At 39.8% G+C, this 11,137-nt stretch overlaps 2 protein-coding genes across 18 annotated transcripts in view; both read left to right on the top strand.

Moving 5' to 3' along the window:
* The first annotated feature begins 2,619 nt into the window (after nucleotides 1-2,619).
* On the top strand, nucleotides 2,620-5,351 carry get1 (guided entry of tail-anchored proteins factor 1). The gene is made up of 5 exons (XM_027163520.2): nucleotides 2,620-2,793; nucleotides 2,955-3,120; nucleotides 3,678-3,745; nucleotides 4,039-4,153; nucleotides 4,582-5,351. Exons 1-5 carry the CDS (start codon nucleotides 2,701-2,703, stop codon nucleotides 4,653-4,655), a joined length of 516 nt encoding a protein of 171 aa, XP_027019321.1. The 5' UTR covers nucleotides 2,620-2,700; the 3' UTR covers nucleotides 4,656-5,351.
* A 1,649-nt stretch (nucleotides 5,352-7,000) lies between these two features.
* The window catches only part of sh3bgr (SH3 domain binding glutamate-rich protein), a 9,811-nt gene continuing 5,674 nt past the window's right edge, over nucleotides 7,001-11,137 (top strand). For 10 of the 17 annotated variants that reach the window (XM_047806130.1, XM_047806127.1, XM_047806122.1 and 7 more), the window contains exons 1-4: nucleotides 7,001-7,155; nucleotides 9,176-9,361; nucleotides 9,868-9,948; nucleotides 10,835-11,005. In XM_047806130.1, the coding sequence (XP_047662086.1) occupies nucleotides 7,111-7,155; nucleotides 9,176-9,361; nucleotides 9,868-9,948; nucleotides 10,835-11,005 (483 nt within the window). In that variant the 5' untranslated portion in view covers nucleotides 7,001-7,110. The remainder of the gene's footprint in view (nucleotides 7,156-9,175; nucleotides 9,362-9,867; nucleotides 9,949-10,834; nucleotides 11,006-11,137) is intronic. The other 7 variants (XM_027163519.2, XM_027163518.2, XM_047806133.1 and 4 more) reach the window with 1 other exon arrangement.

Here is an 11,137-nt window from a genome sequence, read left to right as displayed (position 1 = left end):
ACTATATGTATTTTCACAACACTATATATTTTTTAAGAACGTTAGTCAGCTGTCAGGAAATATACATGAAGGAAATGGTTACTGATAAAATAACTTGTATGCATTAATTGTAAATACCATAAAGAAGATAATTCAAATTCAAAGTTCAGAGATGGGACAAAAATTTTGATCAATGGTAACTAATGATTGGTTATTGTGGTATTCGGTATTATTCTGATACTGGTAATGGTGATCAGTGATTGGTTACTGGGAAAATGGTGATTAATGGTTGGTCATTGGGATTAAAAACATGGACACATGCAGCATTTAGGAGCTGTTAAGAAATCTCTGAGTCAGGCAGGACATCTGGCGTACTGTAAAAAGTGTACAAATCAGATGAAAATATGGCTTCTGGGCTTTTATTTGTGTCATGGGCACATAACACTAGAGCAAGCGTCGCACTGTGGTCTGAACGCAGATGCAGTAAAACGTTTCTTTAATGTAGCTGAATCATCAAATTCTGGCTGAATGCCCTTAAACTAGAACAGATTCAACTTGTCCAAAACCAAAAATAATGTCAGAGTGTCATTTGAGCTGGTTAGATATCATCACAGGTATCACCATCCTGACTGCTATCACCGTATGCAGCACTAGACCTGGTCCAATGAGTAATAATGAGTGATTTTCACAGCGTTAATAGTATTTTCTCTTTATCACATTCTCCTAATTTCTCTCTAGTACTTGTTGTGTCCAAAGCAGCAGATGATGGTCTGGAAGCCATTTTGTCCCAGATGGCAGAGGGGAAGGAAGTGTTCTTTTCTCTGTTTACTCTGTATTATTTTGTGTGTGTGTGTGTGTGTGTGTGTGTGTGTGTGTGTGTGTGTGTGTGTGTGTGTGTGTGTGTGTGTGTGTGTGTGTGTGCGTGTATGTGTGTGTGCGTGTCAGAGAGAGAGAGAGAGAGAGAGAGAGAGAAAGAGAGAGAGAGATTGAATTTCTGAAAAGCTCTCATTTGAATCTTCATGTTTTTAAAATAAGCAAAAAAGACTTTCAAATATCAGCTTATTGGGAGTTTTATCTTACTGAGTAAAACACAAGGCTCTTGTGATGAACATGAATAAGATGAGACCTTAAGAGGTTTATAAGCTGAAACTGTAGCACAAAGTGTCAGCTGGTGGAACAGAGGTCCAGATGCTGATCCAGTAAATTATATCAGCAGATGGAAACGATTCATAGAGTCAGAACTGTAGAAGAACTGCAAATATCCCACATCCTCTAACCTGCCATACAGCAGCTACCACCTGTGGAGGGTGAGTGTGAACCTCTGCACCAGTCATACTGATATTCTCCCTCTACACTAATGACTGCGAAGCTTCTGAAATTTGCAGATGATACTACGCTCATCGGTCTAATCCAAGATGGTGATAAGTCTGCATACCAGCAGAAGGTGAAGCAGCTGGTGTTACGGTGCAGTCAGAACAGTTTAGAGCTAAACACCCTCAAAACTGTGGAGATGATAGTGGACTTTAGGAAAGACCCCCCAACACAACTCCCCCTCACAATATCCAACAGCCCGGTGTCATCTGTGGAGACCTTCAAGTTTCTGTGCTCTACCATTTCCCAAGACCTGAAATAGGAGTGCAACATAAACTCCATCATCAAAAAGGCCCAGCAGAGGATGTAGTTTCTACATCAACTAAGGAAGTTTGGTCTGCCACAGGAGCTGATGATGCTGTTTTACACTGCAGTCATAGAATCTGTCCTGTTTACATCCATCACCATCTGGTTTGGTGTAGCAGGACAGTCTACAGGACAGTAACAGACCGCAACGCACAGTAACAACAGCAGATATAATAACTGGTGCCCCCCTGCCCACCCCCCCAGGACTTGTACGACACAAGAACCAGAAACCGGGCAGTAAACATCACTACTGCCCCTTCACACCCTGGACAGGCCCTCTTACAGCTCCTCCCTTCTCTCAGGTGCTACAGAACTTTACTAAAACTCCCAGACACAGGAACAGTTTCTTACCCCAGACAATCACCCTGATTAACACCTCACCATCATTATATTCACTGCTTCATATCTATAAGTGCTGCATTATCAGGACTGTCAGTCATCACATCATCTGTATATATTACACACTACTGCTGCTGTATAGTGTACTAAAGTATATTACACTATATTGTTATTTACACTCTCACACTTTATGTACAGAACTGATCTGTTATATATTCTGTATTTATATTTAATACTCATAATGTCTATAATATCACATCTGTATTGTCTTGTCGTGTGTGTGTGTGTGTGTGTGTGTGTGTCTGTGTGTGTGTGTCTGTGTGTGTGTGTGTGTGTGTGTGTGTCTGTGTGTGTGTCTGTGTGTGTGTGTGTGTCTGTGTCTGTGTGTCTGTGTGTGTGTGTGTGTGTGTGTCTGTGTGTGTGTGTGTGTGTCTGTGTGTGTGTGTCTGTGTGTGTGTCTGTGTGTGTGTGTGTGTCTGTGTGTGTGTGTGTGTGTGTGTGTGTGTGTGTGTGTGTGTGTCTGTGTGTGTGTGTGTGTGTGTGTGTGTGTGAACATAAATACACTTGGCCAATAAACGTGATTCTGATATAAACAATCTTTTACTTTACCGGAAGTACCGTAGCCACTTCCGGCTTCTCTTCCCTCGGGCTGCCGCTGAGTCCTAGTTTCCGCCTGCTTCCTTGAACGCGTTATAAACAATAAACATGGCTGCCGCAGGACTGAACTGGCTGCTGGTCCTGAGCTCGGTGTTTGTGTGTAACATCGTTAGGACGTTATTACCGTCCATTTCCTCAGTAGTAAGTAGTAAAGAGATTTCTGTGCTGTGGGAGGGACCTTTACTATAAGTGTGTATGTGGCTGATACTTTAGTGATTACTGCTATTTCACTGATTGTGACTAAAGTCTGTTATGTATTTTAAAGATGATCTTTTTCTTCCCTTAAATGTTTGCACATGAAGCTGTCAAAGATCCTGCAGAAAGATGCGGAGCAGGAAATGGAGATGCGAACAGAAATCCAGAACATGAAGCTGGAGCTTTCGTCTATAAGCATGATGGATGAATTCGCCAGGTACGCAAGGCTGGAGCGCAAGATCAACAAGATGACGGACAAGCTGAAAACTCACGGTGAGAGACACCACGTTCATGGCTGAATAAAAGGAGGCTGAAGACAGAAATGTCTGTCAATGAAACACTAACCTACTGATAGATCACTAAGATTCCATGTAGCATCTTCATATGAACCTGTTCACACCACGTGACCTCAAGTTATTGGGATAAAAATATCAGTGTTTACAGAATCGTGGCATTCATCTAGTATTTAAATAACACACAAGTAACAGTGTGGGATTCCACCGTAACAACAGAGACACAGGCATATGTGGCTGGGGGAAAACAGGGGTAAGACATCTGCCTCTTACCTCCAGGGTTGGGGTTTGATTCCTGCCTCCACCTTGTGTGTGTATGTGGAGTTTGTATGTTCTCCATGTTGGTGGTTTCCCATTGGCTGCTCTGGGTTACTGGTTTACAGATAACTAAACTTCCCTTTTTTTTTTTTAACGTTAATGTAAACAAAACATTTCATGTCGTCTGAGGTGTTTTCTTTCTTTCTTTCTTTCTTTCTTTCTTTCTTTCTTTCTTTCTTTCTTTCTTTCTTTCTTTCTTTCTTTCTTTCCTGTTCTCAGTGAAATCGAGGACGGCCCAGCAGGCTAAAATGAAATGGATTGTCAACATTGTGTTCTACATTCTTCAAGTAAGTTTTATTCCTGATTTCTTGCTCAAAATCTTTAAAATCTCATGTTTGAGACAACGAGCTCACAGTTATGAACTATTTCAGCAAAAAGACAGAAATCTTTGTGTACAGCATTAAACGAGCAGATTATTTAAGACTGTGTTATATAATATACAACAATCATAAAGTAATGTGTAGAATTTGCTCCAGAATGTAAAAATCCCTCAACTGTTCATGTGAGAAGATTAACAGTAGATGTAGTCACAGTGTTGTCTCGTGGTGTGAGTTTAACGCTGCTCCGTGTCTGATCTCAGGCCGTGCTCATGATCTCACTAATCTGGAAGTATTATGCAGACCCGGTGACTGTGGTTCCCAGTAAGTGGATTTCACCACTGGAAAGACTTGTAGCTTTTCCATCTGGAGTCGCAGGTAAGAACTGATCACAAAAAACAACTAAATGTCTACAAAACAGGTTTGTAAGCTATCTGTGAAAGGGCTGTCATGAAGTTCTGATAAGTAGGGTGCCAAAATATTTGCCCATGTCACAGTTGTTTTTAGTTTAAACAGTAATCAAAGTAAATGCATTATTATTTATAGAAAACATATTTTTATAATAGTTTGCTGCAGATGGTTTAGGGTTAGTGCAGCTTTGTGACCAAACTGTACAAAACCCTGACTGTGTACAGCTGAGGAAAGTAAAATGTGTCTGTCAGGTGAGGACGGCTTCTCTGTTCAGTCTTTCAATGGTTCATCCTTTTATTGTCTCTTAGACTTTTAATTTGTCTATTCTAAATTCTTCAGCACTTTACTAATAAGTTTGAAGTGAAATACTATTTTTCTTCCTTCTCTTGTTTAAGGTGGTGTCGGAATTACATGCTGGTTGGTGGTCTGCAACAAAGTGGTAGCCATTGGGATTCATGCTTTTAGTTAATTCTGTCTACAACTGTGGAAATTCTTTACAAGATCTCCAAACCATTTATTTTGTTAGTTTTTTGAAGCCCTTGATCAGTAAAGACAAACCGTGCAGTCGGTTTACAGACAGTTTGGCTGCCCAGTTTCCCCTTGGTGAATTTCAGGTCACTTGATCAGTTTAGTCACTTTTTTTCCGTTGTATAGCAAATGGAAAAAAAACTTGCTTTTTGTTGTAAATTTGTCATTTTGATCATGAATTTGTGCCTCATTCCACATCAATCATATAACATTATGGATTAATTTCTGTAAATACAGCTGTGTTGCTTTAATGCACGTGTGTATACAGATGGTCATCAGTGCATTTAAGAAATGTTTCCTAATAGTTTACAGCAAAACGTAAAGCAAATAGAACTGGATAATAATAATAATAATAATAATAATAATAATAATAATAATAATAATACACTAGTGACGTAACTCTGGTTCAGTTTATACTGGATAACAGCCAGGGACGATGAATGTCATGTGGAAACCTTCTCGTGTAAATACTTCATCATGTGGTCAGTTTAGTGGTGCACAATAAGGTGTCCCAGGGATCTTCACCATTCCTGGTGTTTAAGACCCAAAACAGTGTGAAACTGAAGCTGCTTTATATTTATTGATCTTTGGTTTTATTTTGTGTTGTAATCAATTGAATTAAAAGTGCACAAATCAATTTGAGGAACAGCCTCATTTCATTTTAATGTGGGAAAAAGATTGTTTATCATTGTAATGATGTCCATCTATACTATCTAAACTATTGTGTGTTATTTGATAGAGTAACATTGGTCCACTGTGGGGTGGGGGTGGGGTTTGGGGGTGGGGTTTGGGGGGAACACTTACTGACCCTAACCCTGATGTTTAATTTATCACCTCGGTCATTGTACTCATTTATGCTCCATTAAGTTCAGTTTCATTAAATAAAACCAAATATCTGATCAAAGGCATTTTTTGCAGTTTTTTTTATTACTATGCAGTTTAACCAAATAAATAAATGCAAACAGTTTATTCTGTTGATGAACACATTAAGTTTACGTTATTTAACGTGTCAGTTTTGGTTTCAGCAGAAAGGCAGTTGTTTCTTTGACTCTCGGGTTTTACTGTCAGTGTGTATTACAATATCAGGCATCTGCTCGACCAAACTTACTTCACCAACTGTTTGTTCTTCAACTTACTCTTCTTGGCATGACTCGAACTCACCGCTGGCACAAATACATTTATGAAATATAAATACAATCAAAAATAGCCAAACTTATAAAGTTCAGTAAACACATTTCTATCTTTTTTTAAATCCTTAGTTTATTAATTAATCAATCAATCAATTATTTATTCATATAGCACCTTACAGCAAGTTGAGATAAAGTGCTTCACAGCATTACTAAATAAATAAATAAATAAATAACAACCAATAGCAATTACAAAAAAAGGCAATAAAATGGCAAAACTGGGGATTCACCGGGACCGGCCGTCACCCCGATGTTTACAGCTCCACCGAGGGACCTCTGGTACGTTTCGGTCAGCAGAACATAAAGCTCTTTGTGGGTAAAAACCAACACACACTGGTACATTTTTTTTTACATTTACAGCATTTAGCAGACGCCCTTATATCCAGAGCGACTTGCATTCTATCTCATTTTTATACAACTGAGGGCTAAGGGCCTTGCTCAGGGGCCCACCAGTGGGAACCTGGTGGACGTAGGAAATGAACTCACAACCTTCTGATTGGTAGCCCAACACCTTAACCACTAGGCTACCACATCCCAGATAAACACATCCCTGAATCCAGTGACCACCTCCATACTGCAGTTTTTACATTGAGTTCCAATCAGCTGAAATAAAACTAATAGTTTTAGATCCATACAGTTAATGAATTATTTCCCAGAACATACCACAGCCGTCAAACATGGCTGCTCCAGACTACAGTCCTCAGAACACGACACTGCTAAACCCTAATGATCTCTGGCTTTGTCTGCGCTCATTATATAAATATCACCGTATTCATATCATCAGTCATCAAAATGCTATTTTCATCTATTATTAGCATCTAATTGTTTTCAGTGACACTGTAATAAAGTTTCTTTGGGGAGATTAAGGGATTAAATCACAAATCGGTGCTAGTCTATTGTTCAGTTGTTACACATTTATTGGGAATATATCCTCATATGTGATTACAAATGCATTTGGTCTCATTTCTGTATCCAAAAGCGAATATTAATGAGCTGCAGGCCTTCAGACTTTCTCGGTTGTCCTAACTTGCTATTTCTGTCCATGGTGAGGTTGCAGTGCCTTAGTGCCGAGAGACAGACAGCTGAAGTTGCCAATCATTCAGTCAGAGCCGCTATCATGAAGCGCTCGAGGACAGAAATAGAGCTCAGTGGCTCCTGTGCGCTCGTGTCGAGTGAACAACCTTACAGTCGCTCTGTCAGAACTTCAGCATGGTTATTAAAGTGTTTCTGGCTTCTTCCTCAGGATCCACAGCGGTAAATCCTGCATGAGTTTTATTTGTAAGCTATAATATGCTCAGGTCATGGTTATAGGTCTATTTTAATCCAGTCCAGTAACTTATTGCTGATAAATTGGGCGACTCGTTGGGGCAGGCTGCAAATTTAGTGAATTCTCTGTGTATAAACTGATATAAAATGTTTTAGACTATATTTATTTTGCTTATTAAGAGTTGAGGCCACAGTGCGGTCCTTAGCCCTCCTCCAGTTTCCTTATATATCTGTGCAGTCAGAGCTGGAGCACATACCAACCCTGTAGGGTTCGGGTTAGACCAGCTTAACACTTACACCAGCAGCAACACACACAACAGAACATTCTAGATCACAGAAGACACACGATTTAATCAAAAATTAAGACACTATTTACTACTTGTCTGCTTTCACACTGTGCATTTCTTTGCATTTCTATGTAACCTTAATAGGGCCTGTGTCCTGCTAGGTGGCAAAATAATGTGTTATATTTAACCCTGTAAGTAATAGAATTTGAAATATGTATAATAAATAATAATTGGTATTGACTAGAGAAAGAGAAAAACTGCTAATCAGACACAGTTAATGTTAAAGTTAACATTAATGTTAAAGTTAAGTTGCTTCTAGCCTGTTATACATTTTGTCCACTAATTTCGCCTTACTGGGATATTTTCTGCAAGGAACTTCAGGTGTTCAGTAGTTTCAGAAATACACAAACCAACAAGCATGCACCATTTAAAGAACATCATCCCAAAATGTGGCAGGGCTGTTGGTGCCCGGTGGGGTTTAAATAACTGCTGATCTCCTGGGATTTTTTATGTAAAACAGTCTCTAGGGTCTCCACAGACTGGAGCATAGAGTAAAACACCCTAATTAATAGTACTGTTGTTATGGAACCCAGCTACACGTGGGACATACTGTAGATACGGCAGTTCTCTACTGTGGTCTGGTTGAAACCAAATACAAAGACATACGTCATGAAATACAACAGAAAATAGAAATTCAGAGCAGAAAAAATCAAAACATTAAAACAAATTCGAATCGAATTTGAACCAGAATCCCAGGTTCAGTCTGTAGTGGAGTTCCTTTGCATGTTCTTCCTGGATCTGCATGGGCTCCTTGCCCATAGGTGTGTGTGTGTGTGTGTGTGTGTGTGTGTGTGTGTGTGTGTGTGTGTGTAAAGGCATTAACATGGTGGCATGTGATGGACTGGCATCTTATTCAGGTTGTATTCACCCCTTAAACCCAGTGTCCACTGTGACAGTGACCAAGAAAAGGGGTTACTGAAAGTAAAAGAGTGATTCTTTAGCTTCTTCTTGTGTCTAAATTTGCTGTTGAATTTTTGGTTTTGCACTTACGGGCTGTACATCTCCAATTCTGGTATGACCTGAGATTAAATTTTACAGAACTCAGAGACTACATTTGGATTTGTTTGACTGTTTATAATGTTGATTAACACAGACAAGGAGCCTAGGTTTGATGGCTCTGTATTTTAAGGTTGGGTTAGGGTTAGGGTTTGGGTTTGGGTTAAGCTTTGTGTTAGGCTTTGTGTTTGGGTTAGGGTTTGGGTTATGGTTATGGTTAGGGTTTGGGTTTGGGTTAAGCTTTGGGTTAGGCTTTGTGTTTGGGTTAGGGTTTGGGTTTGGGTTAGGGTTTGGGTTTGGGTTTGGGTTAAGCTTTGTGTTAGGCTTTGTGTTTGGGTTAGGGTTTGGGTTATGGTTATGGTTAGGGTTAGGGTTTGGGTTAGGGTTTGGGTTAGGGTTTGGGTTTGGGTTTGGGTTACTGTACCTGCACTGCTTCACATAACTTGGCAAAATGTTTTATAGAAGGAGGAATGGATTAATATTGTGTATCGACTGATGCTCAAGCCTTAGATATCAGCTTTGTATTGAAAATGGAAAAATTGCATTTTAATCAAAAACACCCCAAAAACCCCAAATACATTTCCCTGCTCTCCCTTTTTGTTTCCCCACATACTGTACAGATGAACTAAAATAAACGGTCCTGTATGTTACATTCATTCCCACAGATCAAAAAGAAGCAGCAGGATGTGCTTGGGTTTCTGGAAGCTCTAAAAATTGACTATGCACAGCTTGACATCGCCTCAAATGAAGAAAACCGCATGTGGATGAGGGAGAACGTACCTGGAGAAAAGAAACCGTCTAATGGAATCCCACTTCCTCCTCAGATCTTCAACGAGGACAACTATTGTGGGGTTAGTAAGTTAGCCATGCTGTGGTCCACTGTGGTTAGCCATGCTGTGGTCCACTGTGGTTAGCCATGCTGTGGTCCACTGTGGTTAGCCATGCTGTGGTCCACTGTGGTTAGCCATGCTGTGGTCCACTGTGGTTAGCCATGCTGTGGTCCACTGTGGTTAGCCATGCTGTGGTCCACTGTGGTTAGCCATGCTGTGGTCCACTGTAGTTAGCCATGCTGTGGTCCACTATGGTTAGCCATGCTGTGGTCCACTATGGTTAGCCATGCTGTGGTCCACTATGGTTAGCCATGCTGTGGTCCACTGTGTTAAAACTCACTTCAGTGACACTGGCTGTAATCTTCATGGGAGCAAATGATTGAACAACAGCAATCTTTAATGTGGTTCACGTTTGAGTTCCACTTCTTTCTCTTCTGGATATTGTCACTTCTCCTAGCGTCATATTTAATTGAATATGAAGAGATGTTTGTCTTGGGTATGATTCCTGAAACAGTCTTGTGTTACAGGACTATGAAACGTTCTTTGATGCCAAAGAGGACAACTCAGTTTATGAATTCCTGGGTTTGTCGCCTCCACCTGGCTTCAAGGTCAGTGTGTTCTATTGTTCAGCTTATTTTACACAAGCACATTTTTACACTCTATTCTTGCTAAAAAATGAAATGCTTGTACTTGTAGAAGTTTGTTTTCTAAGGTTTCTGAACCCTTGTGTGAATTGCATGGATTTTTTCTGATTTGGTCTAAACTCAAAACTGATCACATTTCTGACACATTTACAGATGGATAATAACATACAATAACCTCCAACTGATGTTTTTAGAGATGCCATATGCATTTCTCCCTACTACAGCTTTATGTCTTTGATTTGTATTTTTAATTTACTGAATTTATAGGAACTGTTTTTTTTTTTACAGGAATTGGTATCTTTTGTTCATGCCACAGCATCTCAACTGATTTCTAATCCTTAATCTGGATTAATATGATCATGATTTTTAACCATTCTTGCATGTTTGGATCATTGTCACAGCTGATCTGACGTTCTCTTCATCTGTTGTTCCTCCGAAGCCTTTTGCAGCCCCAAACCTCATTGTCTTTAAATGGCCTGTCTGGTTCTGAGAAAACAAGTAGAACAAGGCTGATATTACAGCTGATTGCTTTCATCTGTAATTGTGGTTATTAAAGTTCACACCGAAATTGACGTCTTTACGTCTTCAGTTATAAATGACTTTTGAGTCATCATACATTCTCTACAGATGTGTAGATTTACAGATGTTTATTTGATGAGGTCGTTTATCTCCCTTGTTCCTCTGTATTGACACTTCTATGTATTTACTGTATGATTTTTTTTCTCAGATTTTCTCAGCATTCTTTTGTCCTGTTGTTTCTTACTGCTCATACATCTGATTCAACCAATAAAATCAGACCTTTTAGACCAGAGTGACGTTCACATTATTTTGGGGATTTCTTTACCTTTAGAAAGATGTGAATGCAGAAGAAGAGAACAAAACTACACCTGTGGAGACTTTGGCAGGGGAGGAGGGAGGAGAGGAGGTAAAGGAGGAGGCTGTAGAAGGTTTGGCACAGGACGAGCCTACAGAAGAGTCTAAAGAGGAAGAAGAAGAAGACACAAGAGAAGGAGAAGAAGATGTATGGGTTAAACATTTTCCTCCTGGTGCACAGTTTTCTTCCCTTTACCTCTCATCCATTCCCTTTATAATGCTTTTTTCTGTCTCGTTGATCTCACAAGGTTTCACTCCTCCATCCTCCTCTCCTAACCTC

Source organism: Tachysurus fulvidraco, chromosome 22, assembly GCF_022655615.1.
Source record: "Tachysurus fulvidraco isolate hzauxx_2018 chromosome 22, HZAU_PFXX_2.0, whole genome shotgun sequence".
In the NCBI taxonomy this organism is placed as follows: Eukaryota; Metazoa; Chordata; class Actinopteri; order Siluriformes; family Bagridae; genus Tachysurus; species Tachysurus fulvidraco.
The sequence above is the reverse complement of the archived record's forward strand: the minus strand, read 5'-3'. Positions and strand labels throughout refer to the sequence as shown.

Excerpts from the sequence above, each read along its gene's own strand:
- get1 (XM_027163520.2), top strand. The coding sequence starts at position 2,701 with ATGGCTGCCGCAGGACTGAACTGGCTGCTGGTCCTGAGCTCGGTGTTT. Across the intron at positions 3,121-3,677 it reads GGACAAGCTGAAAACTCACG|TGAAATCGAGGACGGCCCAG; the intron begins GTGAGAGACACC and ends TCCTGTTCTCAG. Across the intron at positions 4,154-4,581 it reads TTTTCCATCTGGAGTCGCAG|GTGGTGTCGGAATTACATGC; the intron begins GTAAGAACTGAT and ends CTCTTGTTTAAG.